We start from the raw sequence: 19,858 nt of genomic DNA on the forward strand, positions 1-19,858 counted from the left end.
ATGAGCGAAGCTCTGAAAATGCCTCTGTAAATAATACTTTTTTCCTACTTTCAAAATTTAGAAAAAAATTTCACTCTGAAAAAAATTCATGCCAATACTGCAAACCAAACCAACACTTTCATGTCACAAGAAAGTATTACATAATGCCCAGACTTAGAGACCATGTATGTTTAGGAAAATGCATAAGCAAGTTCTTAATCTTAAGTATATGCTCAGGTCGATAAAAATCCTTTTTAAAAATAGTGGGATTTGAAGGCAAACACAAGTGTTAGATTCTGAGCAGAGAGAAAAGTGATTTGGTTCACTTTTGGTGATTTGCACAAGGCTTCTCCTGAATTGGGGTCAAATTCACTACAGAAAGCCGTATCTCATGGCAGTATTGTGCAATTCAGAGTTTGTATGTGCACGTGGGATGCTGTCTGTCTGGATGTGCTCCTCGTGTTCAGCTTTGAACCATCTCTCTTTCATCACTCTGCACGTCTGCCTGACTTTTATCAGAAAAGGTTCATAAAGAGAGGAAGACGAGTCTTCTCCTGACCCTGATTGGTGGCCTGTGAGGCTTCAGATACGTTGACAGCTAGTTGACCACTAAAGGAATTCACTCCCATCATTCCTGCATGGACTGACGTGTTAGCAAGGGCGGGGAGCTGGTTATGATTGCGAGGGACACTGTAGAGTGCTTCCGCGATGTCTGCTGCTCTTTTCAGGATTATTTCCTAGGGGACAAGGGTAAAAAAGAGTTACCAACTCAACTCTGACAAACCTTTTCTTACATATCAAAATAAAACATTTCCCTGTCCAAAGGCAAAAACTAGATGCTTTTCTTCCTAAACCAGCTGGCTGATGGATTGCTAACACTTATAGATCTGCTTACTTTGCTATAAATCCTGACATCTGTGGTAAAAGAGCTGGAAGCTTCAGTCCCAGTGGCCACATTTCTGTATAACAAGAGAAGCTGGCAGAATGGCACTGAAGCCCAGGCTCCCTCCACCTGAAGCTAAAATATCTTTAGGTTAAGGCTGAAACATCACTGGTGGCAAGGAGTAATGCATATCATTGCCCACATTATACGGTCTCTGGTGATAGTGGGCAAATGCCTCCAGGGTTAATAGCACGTTGCTTTTTGCAAGCATTCACATACTTTAAAAACCAAACAGGCAAACTAAGCCCCGCTCCAGATATGACATTGCCCTATGTGTTTATTCTCATCTCACATTGTAGTATCATATACCTTTAGCCTCTGATCTATACATCTAAGAAATAGCCATGTTTTAGAGCTGCTAAAGGAGAATGCATTTACCTGGTTATTATGTGGCATACCGTAGAGTGCTTCTACTAAATCAGCAGCCCTCTTAAGTATTACTTCCTGTCAATATAAAAACAGATGTGTTCCTTTAAGTTCAGTAGACTCCTTGTGAGGGAAAACAAGTATTAGAGTCTTTCATATTATTCTATCGGGTGCACTGTTGCTTTGTGTTGTTCCCCCCACCCCCCCTAGGCAGACTTTAATTTTAACAACTCTCAGCAACCACTGAATGGTGTTAAATCAGTAGTTGATCCTATTCGTGCACACGCTTAATCAAGTCAAAAGGTGAGAATCATTGGTGCTGCAAAATAAAATACATCACTCAATTGTCTTTACCATCTGCACCATAAACCCCTCATCGGTTTATTGCGGAATACAATCCTGAGGTCATTTACTAGATTACTGCAATCAATGTCATTCAGAGCATGTTAGGCATCCCTTCAATGTGTTTGTTTTATTCTTAATTGCATACTGCAGGAATTGTGACCTTACCCAGCAGGCCACGTTCAGAAGATATCCAATCAGTTCTATGCTACTGGTAATGTAACCTTTCAACTTCTTTGGTTTGTATCTTGATATAACGGATCAGGGAAGGATCCGTGTTCACAACACGCACAAGAGGAAAACACATTCAATATGAGAGAATGTCCCTGTGCCATGCAGTGTTTCCTGGAAAAACTGCCAGCATGGACAGCAAAATTTAAAGCAGGCTAGGACACAGTTCTCAGTGTAGGAATAAATTTAGTTCTTATTCATTTCCCCCCCTCCATTTTCCTATTTGATTCTCTTCTCTTAAATGTTTCCTGTAGCATTTTAAACTGTCATTCAAGAAATATAGCATGTAATCCTGTGTTCTTACATTTTACAGTGTGGAAAATTCCCTGTGAACAAACATGATTAAAATTGTGAAAAATGCATTACAGAATTAACCCAGAAGAATTTTATTTTCCTATTCTTTAAAGGCACCTAGCAGATTCCTAATTGTCTGACCAAACACAGTCCAGACTGTCCTTTACATAAAACAGTGTATTGTAACTCCCAGTCCTTACATGTTGCTCTAATAAACTAATGTGATGTTATTCACCACATTGTATTTCTGCAGGCAGCTTACAAAAATAGTAACAGATCTGAGCATTTTCCAGTTTTCTACAAAGTTAAACTTTTAAAGTTAAAATATTTTACACAATAGCCATATTTTATACCAAAAAGAAACAGTAATGCTCAATTTTCATATACTGTAGACTCTGATCAGAAAATAGAGATATAATTGCATTCATTTTGCTGTCACCATAACCTCTTCAAAAATCCTTGAACAACTCTTCAAATGACAAGCTTTTAGATGCATATTAGCATTTTTTTCAATTTTAAATTCTCTGTAATATAAGATAAAACAGTTGTCATACTGCAGTAACTACTTATGACATATATAATGTCCTAAATTCAAAAATGAGATGGAGGATTTTTGTACTTCCAGTAAACATTTAGGATTGCCTTCTGCTGCACACACCCCTCTCCCATAACACACATCTAAATTATTTTCCACATATGAAGTCAGATGTAATAAGTAATTGATGGATTTCTGAATCACTGTATTGAAACATTCTGAGGAGTAACGTTGCTACAGCTTTTCTTCTTTTCTCTCTCTTTTTTTTTTTTTTTCCCCCCCCTTTTTTTTTGTGTGTGTAGCTTGACCACAACTGTCAGCTACGTAATTATGAGTAGGCAGACTGCAAGCAACATCCAGGTACAGTCAATCCTTGCTGCTTTACCAAAATCATCAGAAAACTATGTAGCCCTTTTTCCCTCATGTTGAAGATAAAAACTGGAGAAGAACAGAAACATTAAAATGATTTCAAAAGGGAAATTATTATAAAAGTGTTTGACTTTTTAAACTAGGATATACTTCAGTAAAATGTGTTTGCACTATATATTTCATTAATGCAAAATTAGAATGTGATAAAGAGCCCACAAACTGCTTTGGAATATTGTTAACCAAAGCTGTCATTATGTTAAATTACTAAAAAAGGAAAGTTTAATTACCTGACTATTCATAGTTATTTGTGTAATGCTGAGCTAAAAAAAACCCCTCATACTGCATCAAAAAAGAGACTGAAGACCATGTTAAAAGAATGAGGTAATTACATGGAATCTTACAGGTGCTCTACTTCATATTAAATATAATCCAGTTCTTAAAAAAATGGAAGGTATTTGAAGACGTATCATATTGCGTATAAATAAAACTAATTATCATGATGGCTTATTTAGGTATGCTTGACAAATAACATTCAGTTTTCCTAGCTAGTCAATGGCTACTTTTATCAACATTTTTGAATCTGTAAATTTGAATTCCAAATGAAATTTGAGTTTCATTTCATACTTTCTCTAAGAACATTTACACACATAAAAATGCATTTCTTGTTTGTGGTATTTTCAGATCATGTATCCCGTGTCAGATACTGGTATTTTCTATTGCAGAGCTGACAATATAACTATAGACACAAACTAGCTTTAAAAATACACAATGAAATGCTACTACAGATATACTCAGGATATTAACTTCTTTTTTTTCTGGATGTATCTTAAACCTCTTACAGCTCTGCCTAAATTACAGCAGAGACTACAGTTACGTCTTCACATAGAAAGGAGCCCCGAAAGTCCTCTATAAGTTAGAGCAACAGACCTTGCAAGGTGCTTGGATTGCGGTGACCAGAAAATTGTTCTCACCTCCATGTCATTACGCTCACAGTGAAGCAGCCCCCGAGCATGTTTGTGTTCGGGATCTAATATATTGCCTTTCAATCAGAGCTGAGAGCCACTGAACACACAGACAGAACATGACGAGCAGGTCAGGAAAGCAATAAAGATTTTACAGAGCTGTCCAAGGTGCTAAATTTACTCAATAATGGGTTTGGCACCATAGTGTTAACCTCTCATTTACTACCAGTTTGAGGGACTAAATTGAAGTAGCTGACTTCATTTACCTTGAAATGTATATTTTATGACATTATGTAAGTAGATTGAAAGGGCACTGCAGTTTTAACAATTTAAAGGCTAGAGCATGTATAAGATGAAGCTTGAACATTTATTGTATATTGCACTTAAACTATATAGTATATTAAAATGCATTGATTAAATTTGTAAAAGGTATTATAAAAAAGGACAGCTAATATAAAAGATCTATGTCTTTTAAAATCCAATTGATACTGCATGTTATCACTGCAATGGTGATAAACAGACAGACAGGTGGACAGGGCAGCAGACAGACATCAAAAAGTGAGTGAAACTCGCATACTACAAATAGAAATCTCTACAAAAGCTCAAGATCTGTTTTTCAGTATACTTTTTGTTCACAGAAATTCTCATTTGCCTTCATCATAGAACCACAGATTTTCATAGCAGTAGGTGGGCATCACGTAATACCCTTCTAATTGAATATGCTAGTGGAAATGTTTTCTGAAGAGACAGAGTTTTACTATAGCTAATATCTAATTTATGGAGGTATTCAACAAGGAAGATCCACTCTTCTACAAATGTGAAAAGTCTGACACTTTCATTTGGAATAAAGAACTATGCAGCTTTTAGTTAGAGGCAAAGTGAGGATCTTCATGTCTTGCATTTTTTTTCAAATGAGCACAATTTTGTTTCTATAAAAATAACAAAAATATTGAAATGAGCAGAGATTAAATACGATGAATCAGAATTCTGCCCCCCAGTTACACGCCACTGATTCAGAGTCCATTCCAAACAGAAGCCGATTTTCTACTGCAGGATTTACTTTTTTTTAATTTGTGAAACAAAAACGCAACTGATATTTGTATCAAATGTTTACGTAAGCAAGAGAAGAGCTGGGCTATAGTCTGTTGTGACTTTGCGCATTCCAAAATTACTGCAGGAAGGATTATATAAGGATATGAGAATGACTGTGTTTTTGAAGCACAAAGACTGTAATTCAGATGAAATCCACTTCCAACTGAATGTACTTTGAACATTACAGCAACTTTGCATGTTTTGACTGTGACATGCATTCCCGTCAGCAAGAATTCATTAATAACATAAAACTTGCATTTCAAGTGTATTACACCATTACAACAAATACATTTTGGGTCAAGTTTTATCATGATGAATAATTTTTTTGGCAGCTTTAAAAAATATGGGATCTCTTTGCTGTTGACTTTTGCTTATTTTTCATTGGGCGATAAGTGAAAAAAATCCACTCTGTGTCCCAGCAGTACTGTGAGTCCAGTCAGCAAAAGGGTATCTTGAGTTACAGTTAGTTATTCAGCTCCAGTAACTAAATCAGAGTATTTAAGGTACTAATAAGTGTAATCTAAATGAATTTTGTCAAGAAGCTGACCACAATATAAAATACTCATCAGCCACATATGGTATTACGGAGACCACCAAAGGATTTATGTACTTGTGGAGGGCGTGGGGGGAAAGCTGTTCTAGCATGCTATGAGGCATTTATCTTATGTGTTGTCTAGATATCATATCACCTTCTAATGCTCTCTAGCATTGTAATACAAGAGAGAGCTCATTCATCTTCTGAGAGGCTACTTAGGGATGATGATGTCATTCATACTTCCTTGACTCTCATGTCTGACCTCCTGGCTCTGCCTTCTAACTTCCTACTCTCAAGGCTGCTTGAAAGAAAAAGAACCCCTTCTACAGAGTCAAAATACTGAACATCAGACTCCTATTCCTTTCTTTATCTTGGGATGCTAGCATTCTTCTACTTCAAGTCAAAATTATAATATTTTGTGCTCAAACTTTTCCTTTGTTTTTCAAAGGATGAAACATTTAATGTACTAATGAAGGACATGTACTAGAAAAAAGTTTTAAACTCAGCATTTGTAAGTACATTATATTTTAAAAGGCAAAATTATGAACACCTCTTTTAACTGTAGTGGCAAAGATAACATTTAGGTAGAGATATTTAGAAAGATTCCAAGGTAAAAGACTGGCATTTTAGATCTGTGGCATACAGGAGTTTCAGGATGCCCAGCGCCTCACATCTTTCCATATGTACAGGGAGCATTGCATTATTATATCATCTTCAGCTATTATAGTTTTATAAAAGACTTATAAAAGCCATCAAAAATGTAAAGATTCTCCATTAATTGTAAAACTGAGGGAATTATGCTGGCCTTATGGGAAGAATAAATCAACAGGACCATTTGACTGAAAAGATATTTCTACTCAGAGATGAAAATTTCTCTAGTAAATAAACAATTGTTTGCATATGGTACAATTCAGTAATTCTGAGGAAGTAAATGCCATACAGACATCACAAAGATGGGAAGGAAAAATGAGAAAGACAGCACAGTTCACTTGATGGGTAAAAGGACCCTTCAGCTTACCACTGCCTACAACATGGTAGTGCACTGAATCAATCCTGTTACAGAATTTCAATGGCAATTTCCAGAAAATGTCTAAAATGGGAGATAGAACCATAGCTTTTCCAAGCCATTGTAGTCTCATCAGCTTCTGCCTAAACTGAAAATCACAGCCTAACTCTACAGCACTAAAAACAGTCATGCATGACCTTACCACCTGCTCCACAATGAGCTAACCTTATAAATAAAATATAGAAAGCCTGCAGAAAGAACAAACACTGAAGTGCAAATGTGAGCAGGCATCTCACCATAAATGTTGAGAATTGATGATTAAAATACCTCTTAACCACAAAGGTGATAAATAAATACCAATAGAGAAAACACACACTATTCAAATAATCTCTATTGGAAATGATGCTAACAAAAGAAGAAACAAAATGGTAGTGGTCATCTGTAAGTCTGTCCTTGCAACTTTCTCATGTTACCCCTATTTTCCCGTTAATTTGCTGTATTTAATCACAAATAGAAAGTATTAGCCTCTTTTTTTTTCCATCCACACCACTCTTGCTGCTGGTCTTCATCTCCATAAATGTTGAGCCTATAACAATGGCCAAAGAGTTAGCAGCTGGCACAGACTTGTTCTTCATCTAGATACACAGTAACATGGAATAAACTGGCATTAATATAGTTGCATTAAAATAACCTTTTGAATAAACTGACATTTGAGAATCTGGATGCTCCCACCATATTACTATGAAGTGAAGCATCTGCCATGTAATTTGGAAAGTTCTATTGCTAAACGCTCCAGAGTTCTGTGCTAATGATAAGTTTCTAAGAGAGAAGAGTGGATGTACGAAAGCTGATAAGCAGAACTAAAATCACTCTGGCAGTGCTTATATCACTTCTTTTAGGGATTACAGACAAATGATAATTAAGTGACTCTCACCTGTATCCCTCAGATGGCTGCAGAACTTAGACTCTCCTAAATATGTTTACAGTATCACTTGCCCCAGATAAGTTCACCAGAAACAGGCATTTAAAACATCTAGAGCTGGAACTATTCAGAGCTGTCAACTTTTAACTCATGAGGCCATGCTCACTGTCAGGACTGGTAGATACTACTACACTCTATCTTACATCCTACAACACATCAACAAGTAGCTCATGGCTGTCAGCCATATTTGAGACTCACTAACTCATTAAGAAATTGAGTAAATGGCAATTTTCTGGCATCTTCTATAGCATTTTCCACAGGTAATCTTGCAAGCTGGCACTATGACAATCTATGGACAGAACCCAGAAACACAGCAAGATCAGGAAAGTGTATTTTCATTCTGCTCAAGAGGTTGCAACTTTTATCCCATGAATATAAAGATCAGATTTCCTCATATACTTTTGCTTAGTTATGAAAGCCTATACTACAATTAGTTTTTCAGTTCCAATGAATCATTAGAAGAAGAAGTAAATTATTTATAAAAGAGATCACAAATGCATAAGTCCAAAAAAAATGAACTTCAGTGGCTAACAAAAAGGTCTTTGTCGCATTTCTTTACAGGAATGTCCCCATCTCTCCAGTTTGCAGTGACTCATATCATTTCCTTCCATCTAGGTTATTCCTGATTTACCCATGAGCATATGAACAATCAATAGATTACATCAGGTTCTTCTCTTTCATTTAATTCAGAGGTTGACTACATTGACGTGAAAGAGCATTTCATACTCTAAACTTTCCTTGTATGCCACATTTACCTGCAACCGTGGGCAAAACAAACAAGGAAACATGCACAGAGCAATCTCTGTGATCTCAGGCAAATCATTTTGAAGATTTACCCCAAACCATTCCTACCACCTACAATGCTTTCAAAGCAGATGTTCATTATTGATTCTAATGAGCTTTGATTTTTTTTGTTTCGGTTTGGTTTTGCATACATAAGATTTTCTGATAGCTCTTCCCCTACTCTACACAGTAATAACATTCTTGTTTCTTGAAAACAGCTGCAGATGAGAGTTGCAAGAAGGGGGAAAAAAAAGAGTTATTACTCACAGTCTTCTTTTGACCATTTTATACCCATATATTTTTGGAAAGTTGTCAAAGTCCCCTTATGGAAGAAGAAGAATGTTTTAAATAATTTGAAGGGTCTGGACTTAAGTAAACTTAAAAAGATTTTGGTAAAATGAGAAGAGACAGTACATTCTGGGACTGTTCAAAGATCCTGCAAAGGCTCTTTTAGAAGCTTTGTTCTGCAGACCATCTTCTTGTACCCATTAGAAAAAAATCCGTAGAATACCAGGGATTAAAAAAAGATTAAAATACTGTTTGTGCTTTTTTGTCTTTATTGCTTATTTATTTATCCTGTTTGTGCGGTACAATGCAGATATCCAAATGTGAATTTGTAACAGTGCAAAACATTTTACCTGGCAGATAGGCTCCTATCTATTTTTTATCATTTATATGCACAAAGAATTTACAAACACAGGTCAAGTTGTATCCCTTTTAAATTGTTCTTCCATTAGGTCAAAACTGGAATGTATTGGGTGGCATAATTCACTTGACTGCATTTTTATCTGTAAAGACATATAATTATGTTTGGTACTGCAAGGCAAGAATGTCATCTGAATTCAATCAGCAGAGCTATCTAGTAATTAGAGTTTAAATTGTATTTATGTGTTTTCTCAATTTCATTTTCAGAATTGTTTTTGTTAGTGCTTTGACGCACATAAATATCTGTTGCAAGTACAAAAAACTAGATATTTTCTGTAAAAAACATGTTCACACATATGAAATTAATTAAAGAACCCCCTGCATTTTGTTTTAACGAAGACTGAAGAGAAAAAAAAAAGACAGCATATCATTAAGATCTGTGAAACTGTCACTCTCTGTCAAACAATGAATATTTTCTGGTTTATGTAGAAAGTGACAGTAGCCAGAAATTGAGAGTTCAGCTTACTTTTAATAGCAGGAGCAAAACTGAAAGTAAGATACACTGAAAATCTGACCTACAATCATATTCCACTCTGTTCTGTGGAGAGAGTGCATAAAAATGTTGAAATAGAGACTGAAATAACGTAGGTAGATTTTAGTATTACAGTTAAAACACTGCTCAGTCATAACCTCTACAAATGACTACTTTCACTTACGTTTTATCATCGGTATAATTAAAAGAAGTCTCTTGAAAGGGGCATTCTCATTACAACGAAGGACCACTTCAGACCCAATTGAAATGAAAAGACAGAGCATAGATTAGGTGTGGATACCAAGTGGTTATTCCTAGGGAAGCATAAAATGCCAAATGTGTAACAATTATATTTTATAACTATGTGTTCAAAAGGCTTACAGTATTTTACTGCACAGAGAGACTTCAGCTCAGAAAGACTACTTTACTGAAATTCCTCCAAGCATATATATTTTTTTAAATTCCGTTTTTTTGACCAGTAACAAAAGATATTTTTCACCTGATAATATTTTATTAATATTTTTCCTTGAAACGTGAACTGAAATTTTCCAAAACCAATAACCTTACATGTAAGAAATTAAATATATCCAACATTTCACAGTGATAACAGAATCTTTCTCTGTGTACCCTCATGAGGTAAAAGTGGATATTCAATGTACACTATCTAGGGCTCCTTTTTGAATGGGGAGTGGAAAGATTAGCGCTGTTACTACACCAACACATTTTACAGAAGTGCTTAAAAATTCACCACTTATTTTTCACAACACATCAATATTTCAGTAACTTTTTTGATCATCAAAAGCTCTTAACTCTCGAGTTACTTTAACGCTGTAAAATTGAAAGAAAATTCAGGATACCAAAACTTAATAATATTTATTTCCTGTGTATAAAATAATATTTTTGCAGACATTTTATTTGTCAAAAGCTCACACAGGAAAAATTCAGCGTTCCTATTCTACAGCGTTAGGACTTCAAGAGACAAGATGCTGTCCAGATGAAGTTATGATTACAACACTATTAGTGAAGACACTTGGCTCATCCTGGAGTACTACATTAATAGAGACAACTTCTAAAATTTCTGTATCCCAAGTCTCCCACACATGAAAAAAGAAAGTATTATATATATGTGGCAGTGCTTTAAAAAATGCTTCTGTGTTTTGTTTCCATTTTCTTCTCAGCAGGCATATAATTTGCCATCTCTGGTCAGAAATATATTCTAGAACATTCTTTAAAATAAAACTGAAATGCACAGCCATATTTATACAAGTAGCATGAGGTTGTTTGCTATTGTACTTAGAGGACATTTCAGTCCAGTTGAGTTATATCAACATAAGTTACATGACTGACTACTGCAACAGAAAGAAAAGGTTGTACTCAAACAACTGTTATTGCCTCAATGGAAAAAAAAAATCAATGAAAGTAAAACGAACAAGAGATTTTGTCTGAGTTGCAGTTAATACTACTGAAGAGCTATGGATATTAAAAGGTCAACAAATAAATTAGTCCAAGTGTTATGAAATGAATGATCTGGCTTATAATTGTATTGAGTGCAAATTGTTCACTGCCTATTAGACCAGGTAATTTTTAACCATGGAGCCTCAATTACTGTTCCATAAGCAATAATATTGTTGTAAGAGCCACCGGTTCGATCGAGTGACCTATGAGACGCGCCAGGACAGCTGACTTTGCTATGATGGATCACTGAGCCTGATCTCCAAATGGTGCCAAACCTTCCCTTCCCGTGAGGAGTTCTCATAAAAGAAACATTACTGCTTGATTCATTTTACCAAAATGTTTGAGTTTTCAAGTGTCAGCAGTTAAGTATAGATTGTGAAGCTCTCTATTTCTTAGAAGAATTACGACAACAGACATCCTATTGCTTGCAGCACTCTCTGCTAAATGGCAACATGATGGTTAGAAGGATGCTTTTTCTGCTGCTCAATTGGACTGTGTTGTGAGAAATACACCGCAATCACATTTTACATCACCACGTAATCCACTGCATAACACCTAAAACTAGGCTAGAAGTGGAAGCCTTAGGTGAGATTATAGACATTACTTCACACTTCTGCAATGCCCTGTATTCAAAGATCTCAAAGCACCAGTTTAAAGGCAACCAATTAAACTTCACAACATACTTTCTAGAAAATATTCTCTCTCCTCTATCTTCATCAGAAACAGCCTGAACATGTCGCTGTTTGGCTGAATTCACAATGGCCTGTGGTTACAACCAAGGCAGGTTTGTAGGGTGAGGTAATATCTTTTATTAGACCCATTGATACAGGCAAGAAAAGGTACAGTCAGCATGCAAGAAGCAAGGCGTGTGTGCCCCAAAGCATGTCTGCTTTTCTTTTCCAGTTATAGCAGTTAGTTACTAATACATATTAACAAGATTACCACTTCCTACAAACCCTGATAGCCTTAAACAGGGAAAAGAAATTAACCTGATATTGTTTTCATGCTATGAACTAACATATATGGCATCTTGTGATGAGGAAAGGCAGCAGCTGCGTTCCCCCACTGCTCCTCAGAGCATGCAGCCAGAGCTGGAAGTACAGCAATAATAGTCTGGTGATAATTCCCATAGCACTGGGCCTTAAAGGACAGAAACTATGTGGTAACTCTGCTTATCTCCTCTTTTCTCACATTTTCAACTTATTGTATGTATAAATGTAATTCCTGAATTATCACAGAATCTGTGTAGTAGAAACTAAACCAATAAGAAGCCTAATTAGAATAGATTGTACCACATACAACCAAATCCTATTTATATTGTCAGTCTGCTATATTTTTGATAAATCACTACGTTCAAACAGTCTATTGGGAGGGTGATTTTCCATTTCATCTCTCCATTGAGCAAAGAAATGCCACGTGACTGGGATCTGAATTTCATTGTTACCAGCATACAGTTGAACGGAATATTATTTGGCACAATGCAGCGTACAACTGAGCCACTAAATGCCTGATTTACTAAATTATTATTAGATGAGCCCTTGCTGTTCCAAGTGAAAGTGCAGCCACTGTCTCTCTTCATGGTGTGTTCAAATTGTTCTGTGTTTAAATATTCAGCATGAGGCTAATGTGAACTGATGAACTGAGACTACAAACATTCACTTTCAATACAGACAGAGAGACAGAAATGCAACGTATCATGTGGCCTGCGGAGGTGAAAATGATTTATATTTAAGAATGCTGCTGCCTGCTCCCATTACGATAAGATAGTCTTAATTAGCTTTGTGTTTGAATCGGGAGTTAGAAATGTAACTGAACAACTCCAAAGAAGAAACAGCTGCATGGAGACGGAGGCTTCTGAATCCTGGTGAAGTGGTACTTGAGTCTCTGTCAGCAAAGAACATGAGCTGCCACTACAGGTTCATACTTCACTATCTTTAGTTTTTGAGTTGCAACTTAAACACCTCGCATGCAGTTCTGCTCTGAGCACCAGAAAGCCCAGAACACGCAGAGGACGGACCGTGGTGTATAACTGCATGACTTTTCAAAATGGAGGGGAGAGGAGGCATAAAAAATAAACTATATTTGCGGGGGAAAAAAAAAAAGACGTGGGATTTTTCTTTTTCTTTTTTTTTTTTTTTAAAGAAAATTTCTTTACTGCCACCTGCTGGAGTAGACAATAACCCTTTGTCATACTCAAAGAACAAACACCTTCACTTAGAGGACAGTTACGGAGAGCATTTAAAACACTGTGATCCCAGACGCTTACAGTAGATTAGAATTTTTTATTGGTGCTGTGTTGCCATAACAACATAAAGACAGCAGATGACTTAAGCTAAGCTTGCAAAGCAAAAGGCTGCTCATCTGGCAGTTAAAATGAATACAGTTCACTTCACAAGTTCCCCATATGGACCCTTAGTGTATGGTAATGAGGATACCATATGGTGGAAGAAAATGCACAGAGAACAATTGTGCTCTACTGGATGAGTGAAGTGAGCAGGAAGTTATGGGGAAACACAGGAGAGATTTCTGTCTGCTCTCTAACTCACAGGTTTCTTTCAGAGGGGGGTTCTCTCTCTTCTTAATCTGCCTCTTAATATATACATGCACAGAAATGACAGAGAAACACATTGTAAGTTTTGCAACATCATTCATCACAAACTGTCAGGTGTGTTTGTAAATCAGCCTAGTAAGATCTTATAAATTTGTAATTCTTAAAAGGTAAAAGTGCTAAGTTTTTAGACAAAGTGCAGGAAAATTTAAGCACTTCTGACAAGTAGAAACATTAGTGGTAATCATTTTTAAAATGCTTGCACGTTTCTGCCTGCATGTTTAGCTGTAAATAATGCTGAAATGAGTAAAAGCTTTTAAAAAAAAAAATAGGAGGGGGAGATGAAGTGGAATAATTTCTTTTCTTTTTTTTTTTTTTTTTCAAAAGGATAAAAAGTAATAGTTGATCAGATCCATATGCCTGCTAGATTCTGCTGCAAATGTACATACGCTATACTGTGCACTGTACTAACCAGATCCTGAACCTGGTAAGCCAGCTTGCTAAAGGCTGCAAAGTCAATTTTGTACTGCACATGCTTCATAAAAGATGAATATAAATGCATTAGTTAGACACGGTGAGCTAAATTAGAAGGTCAGGCAGGGCTGGAAGGGCTGAAATATCACACAACCAATGACTGTAATTACTCTTTTTTTAAGTCTATTAAGTGGTGTTGTTCTATCAAGGCTCAGGGGTATAGGACATGAAGTACAAGATAAAGTAATGTGTATTTATTACTCCCACGGGATCAATTTACTAGATATTTTCAGCTCCACAGAGCAAAATACACAAATGCAGCCTTTGTTACTTTCTTCAAACTGTGGTTTATTCCTTCAAACCTCTGCTCCTTGAAGGGACCGTGTTTACCTGTTTAGTGCCTTCCTGCCTCCATCAATTCATTGTATTTTAAAATAGTAGCCATAATGGAAGCAGGAATAGAGAAAGAGGTGAGGATTTCTCTTACAGAATGCTCAAACAAGTGGTTTGAGCTGCTCAGATGGAATGAGCAGTATAGAAAATCCAATCCGAGGCATGTTTTTTACCCCAAGGCAAAGCAGGAGTCAGGAACGTAGAACAACACAGAGCTCCTTGTCATCACGTTAGCCCTGATCTATTAAAAGTTTTGTCATAGATTCTAAATTACACCATCTGCTCTAATCATTTGCTGAGTAAATGCTGACCCACTTCTAAAGAAAACTCACTGAAATGTGCACGCACGCTGCCGACCTTCACAAAGGAAAGGGCTCCTTGCCAGCCGATGGTGCGAGGCTCTGCCCTTCAGTGAGCGCTGCGGCTCTGCCTCTCAGCCCTGTTTGGACACTTTGCAATTCCCAGACATGCCCCTTCACCTGACACGCAGCACCTCATGAGAAAGACACTTTCATAGCAGCAGCAGGCATTTTGGCCATCTATTTCTCAACAGCTTGGAAACTCAAAACCCAAACTTTGAAAAAAAAACTTTGAAACCCGAATATTTTCAATAGGATAAAGTGAAAACCAAACCAAAGCAAGCCTCACCACCAACTAAATGCCCAAATATTTTAGAAATGAAAAAATCCAGTTGATAAGGATAACACCAACCTGAAGTGTGGTCTTACTTTCTGACAAGTTTTACAGCACAGTGTAGAAACCACCACGCGCTTCTCGTGCTGCCCTGGCTATACAAATGAACCCCATTAGCTCTCCTTCAAATGCTTCCCCTCCCTGCTCATACTTGGTATACAAGTTTTCTAACAACCCCTTTGTGACACTGGGTGGAACAAAAACAAAGATGTGTTTCCTTAGCTCAAATTAGCTAACTTTGGTTAAAATAGCATAAAAACATCATATTTTGGATGAGCAGATGGAGATCAATTTGGGAATCTCCACTGGGTCTGAATGAAGCAGCAAACCTGAGTTGCTTTGTCTTCATTGCTATTTTAACCTTGGCTAGCAAGCCTGGGCCAACCCACCCACGTTCACAGCCAACCTCTGTTTGCAATATAAACAATTCCCATGTCATGATGGATAAAGGGCAAATCTCTGGGATTTCATGAGGGAAAAGACAACTGCATTTGCCAGCCACTAGTTCCTAATAACCACCTGTCTCCTATTAGTGTCCTAACGAGGACTGGGATATGTCCTGGGATCTAATGACTGACCGGAGAAAAGGAGCCAAAGAGAAAGTGGAGAAACCAGAAGAAAAGGCCCCTTTCAGGAGGGATGAGGGGTCTCCTGGAGACTGCACTTGAGCAGCAGACTGGGAGGGAGAGGATGTCAGCTCACGCTCTGACTTGATTCTTGAACGCAGAGCAAGCAATCGTGTGCTTAATTTAAATACACGTGATGAGTTGTGAGAGTGGTGAAATGGCAAATAAATTCTAGGAAATTGCATATAAAGAGGAGTCATTGATATTAAATCATCTAGGATGGATGTGTTTCAAATCTAGCTCACAGTTGAAACTGTTTTACAACTGTAGCTGTGGAGTTCTAACAAGGTTGTAGAATATCAGCGTATCTGCCAGGGATTTATTTTAAGGGTTGTAGGATGGTTATATAAATTAACGCAAATAGATTTAACATGTTGTTGTGATCTGAACCCTTAGTGATTCCCACCACACTTACGAGCACAAAAACCAACAACATTTGTGTATTTGTGTGCGCATGCACAAAAGCAGGAGACAAGGAAAATGCACCTGGCTCCCCAGCTTCACAGGCAGGCTTTCTGCAGACCAATCCTTCAGGACAACAGTACAATTTCTTAACATTAGTATCATGGCATTTCTTTTCAGTTCTCCCAAGAGATCACTTGTTTGATCTGATCTGCTTCCTGTCTGTATTATAAAGGAAGGACTATACAACCCAGCACACTCCTGGTACTTCATCTCACTCCAAGCGTTGGGTGCTAATTCCACCACCTCTGCACTGCCTGACTCTCCTGATGGTGCGTGTGTTTGTGCCTTTGTGTGTGTACAAGCAGGCACATCTACTGATGACAAGCCTGAACTGGTGGCTTTTCCTGATCTGCTCTTTACACAAAGAACAGGACTCTAGCCTATAGCTAACACCATAACACAGCTGTCAACATCAGCTCCCACCACTTTTTCTTCAGAAACCATATTGCATTTCTAGATTAAATACATCTCTACTTTTCAACTCTCTCATGACTATGGGAGGACATTCTCCACAGGAATTTGGCCACTGAAGCGCAGGGAAAGAAAAATAAAAGTTCATAATCTGGCTTTCTTCTTTGCCTACCTCCAGCAGATACCTGGAACATTTCAAGAAGTTTCATCCCAAGCATAGTCACTGAGCAGTTATGAAAATAATGGAAAACCTGTGGAGAACAAACTTCTAAAATAGCCTCAGAGATTTTAGAAATGTGCCTGTTGACATAAATAGGACTGATAATGTCCAAGCTCTGGAGCAAAGCATGTGCTTACATGCACTTAGTGGCCTCAACAGCTCTCCTTAACTTAGGGATAATTCACACAGCAGAATCCTTTCGTTGGTCCATGGGAAGGACTGCATACCCTTTTGAGCCCAAGCAGTGTAATCATTTCAGTTTTTAAATCACTCTAATTCATCAGTAACGTTTCAATGGGGTAAGGGCCACAAAACCAAAGAGCAATTACAGAAATGTGTTTTATGTATTTAACAAATAAAGTAGAAGGTTTTTGAGAAACAGAAAGCGATGATGCACTGACAGGACAAAAGGGAAAATGGGGGTAATTATATTTAAATCTCTGCCTCTCTCACGTTTGCCCTCCCTGACCATGGTTCCACTGTGGAAGCCATATGGCTTCCAACTCTCTTCTAAGTAGCCACTGAGAATTGTCTGTAGTGGAATTCTGCCAAAGCCCTTCTTGGTTTAATGACATGGAGAAGAGCACTGCGCAGTGCTCACCCAGCACAGATTCGCTGTGTCCTTGATTATGATTCTGGAGCCAGAAAGCAATGCTGGGAATTGAACCAGCAGTGCCTCAAATGCTGAAGTCAACATGTGCCCTAACCCCTGCTGCAGTCAGCCTCTGTGCAAGGCATATTAATGAGTCTTGTGCTTGAGGTCCAACCATCGAGCCTGCACACAAGAAATTACCCAAAGATAAAAAAAAAAGTCCTCATCATCCCTCTAACCTTGCATGTAGATATTTCTTTATTCCCTAAGTTTGTTCAGTTCTTTAAGCAGTAACATTTTCCTTTAGGCCATCAATTGCACTTCTACCTGTATAAATACAATTTCTCTTTAAAGACTTGGAAATCTGTCCTGCAAACGTATTTAGAACAAAAACATTGAGCCAAGAGGGTATATGAGGGGAGAGATGACTCAGTGTTAACCCTCTTTCTCATATTGTATCCATAAATATCTGCTAAATGTTGGAGTCACGATATGGAGACAGATGAAGCTTTCTACTGCACGTTTTTATGCCTTATGGCTCTAGACAGCAGAAATGTATGGTTATTACTGTGGGAACACTCTTAGTATAAATGGGAAAAAGGAGGGTGTACAGCCTCATGGCTGCTTTCACATACCAAGAAAAAAAAAAAAAGCAAACCAACTGAACAAAAAAACCAATTACATTATTGGGACCCCCTCAATACTGTGGGCATCTGAAAGGCAGCTCAATAACTGCAAAAATCTGTGATGCATTAGCACTCAGGCGCATAACCCAACCTGGCATTGCTCAATCTTATTTTACTTGAATTTCCTCATTTAGAAACAAAAGCTGCAAGCATCCACTCATCAACTGGAATACTGGATCCAGGGAAAATTTGAAGTATTTATTTTGGTCTTGCAGATATCTGGGGCATAATGAAGGCTGGTTGCTAATTTTCTAAGGAACCATTTCTCTCCATGTGTTTTTTTGGTGGCAGAGGCATTATACACCTGAAAGATCACCTCCAGAAGGATGCTCTCTTTATTTGGAAAGGACTGCATCTCTGGAGGGAAAGCTGATGACCTATGAAAGCTGTGTTAGTAAGACCTACTGCAAATCTGTCCAAAAGTCAGAGAAAGGGACAGCTTGTAGAGGATGAACAGAGCCAATGTAGAATGTAACTCTCCAGGGCAGAATGTTTCTCTGGTCGTAAGAGGGAAGGACAACACATCATCAACCTCAAAACCACAGCCTACAGCCTTCCTAAGCAAAGATAAAAGACTTAACGTTCCTGCAAAAAAAGTAAAATAAAAATCACTGAATTTAATTTCTATCAAGAAATAAAGTAATTTGTAGCATTCATAGTCTCTTCTTATCTTAGCAACACTTCAGAAACATTAACTCATTTAAGTCCACAAAAACTGACAATAAAAGCCTACATACAGCTTAGGAAGCTACAGAATAAAAAATCAGGAGATTAACTCAGCTACAAAGGCTACACTGAACTTGCATTCTTTGATGAATCTGAGTTCTCAGCTAAAGCACTGCTCTGTGCCCCAGGTCTGCAAATTCACATCTTCCTTTGTGTAACTTGAAGGCAGTGCTCTTCCAGCATGCACACCCAGCCTATTTGCCTGCCAGGCACTAACTCACCAACAGCCATCGTGGCAGAGCAGACACTGCAAGGTGGCAGCCCACAGACAGTGCCACATACAGCGAATGCTCAGTGTCTCTGCACCTCAGTGCAGACCAGTGCTTTTTCAAATACCCCCACTCTTTCTCAAGCAAATCCACAAGATTCCACCAGAGCAAAATGACATGAAAGTATAGGTAGCAAGAACAGCTGTGGGCACAGACCTAGACAGCATGCCACAGTGTAAGACAGAAGAACTGGAAGCCGTGTAAACTTCTTCCCCAGTTTTTAAATGAAATAAACTAACAAAACATCTCCCACATATTTTAATGCGAAAGAACACCAAATCGCTTCACGATACATTGCTCTAATTATTTCAGAGATCCTGAAATGAATCAGTATGCTACTATTATTATCTTAAAACAACATTCGGTGCAGCAGCACTAGACGCATATTCACTAAAGACCCATATTATTTGCTATTATCAATGGTGAACTCAAAATTACAATGGCACTATTGTGATACTAAAACCAAGAAGCATCATTCTGCTATGAATAAGTTGCTCAGGTTCCAAAATACCAATCAAAAACGTGCTTTTTATAAGGTAATTCAGAAGACAGAGCAGGATTTGATTTTAAGAAAGGCAGGGGCTGTTTGAGTCAGCGGTGACTCAGAAAGTCACAGAAGTCTTATAATGTTTGATATGAGAACTGCTTGACTTGGCCTCATTGGTCATGCCTCTCCTTCTGCTTAACTGTGCCGAGTACCGAAC

The 19,858-nt window shown here is 37.7% G+C and overlaps 1 protein-coding gene across 1 annotated transcript in view; it reads right to left on the bottom strand.

Annotated features, from left to right (window-relative positions):
* EBF1 (EBF transcription factor 1) overlaps positions 1-19,858 on the bottom strand; it is a 99,090-nt gene that overhangs the window by 9,567 nt on the left and 69,665 nt on the right. Inside the window, exons 6-7 of the mRNA XM_042881522.1 lie at positions 1,301-1,366; positions 539-716 (exon numbers count right to left, since the gene is read on the bottom strand). Of these exons, the coding sequence (XP_042737456.1) occupies positions 539-716; positions 1,301-1,366 (244 nt within the window). The remainder of the gene's footprint in view (positions 1-538; positions 717-1,300; positions 1,367-19,858) is intronic.

This window comes from Lagopus leucura, unplaced genomic scaffold (genome assembly GCF_019238085.1).
Source record: "Lagopus leucura isolate 7727_CA_CO unplaced genomic scaffold, USGS_WTPT01 Super-Scaffold_100030, whole genome shotgun sequence".
Taxonomy (NCBI): Eukaryota; Metazoa; Chordata; class Aves; order Galliformes; family Phasianidae; genus Lagopus; species Lagopus leucura.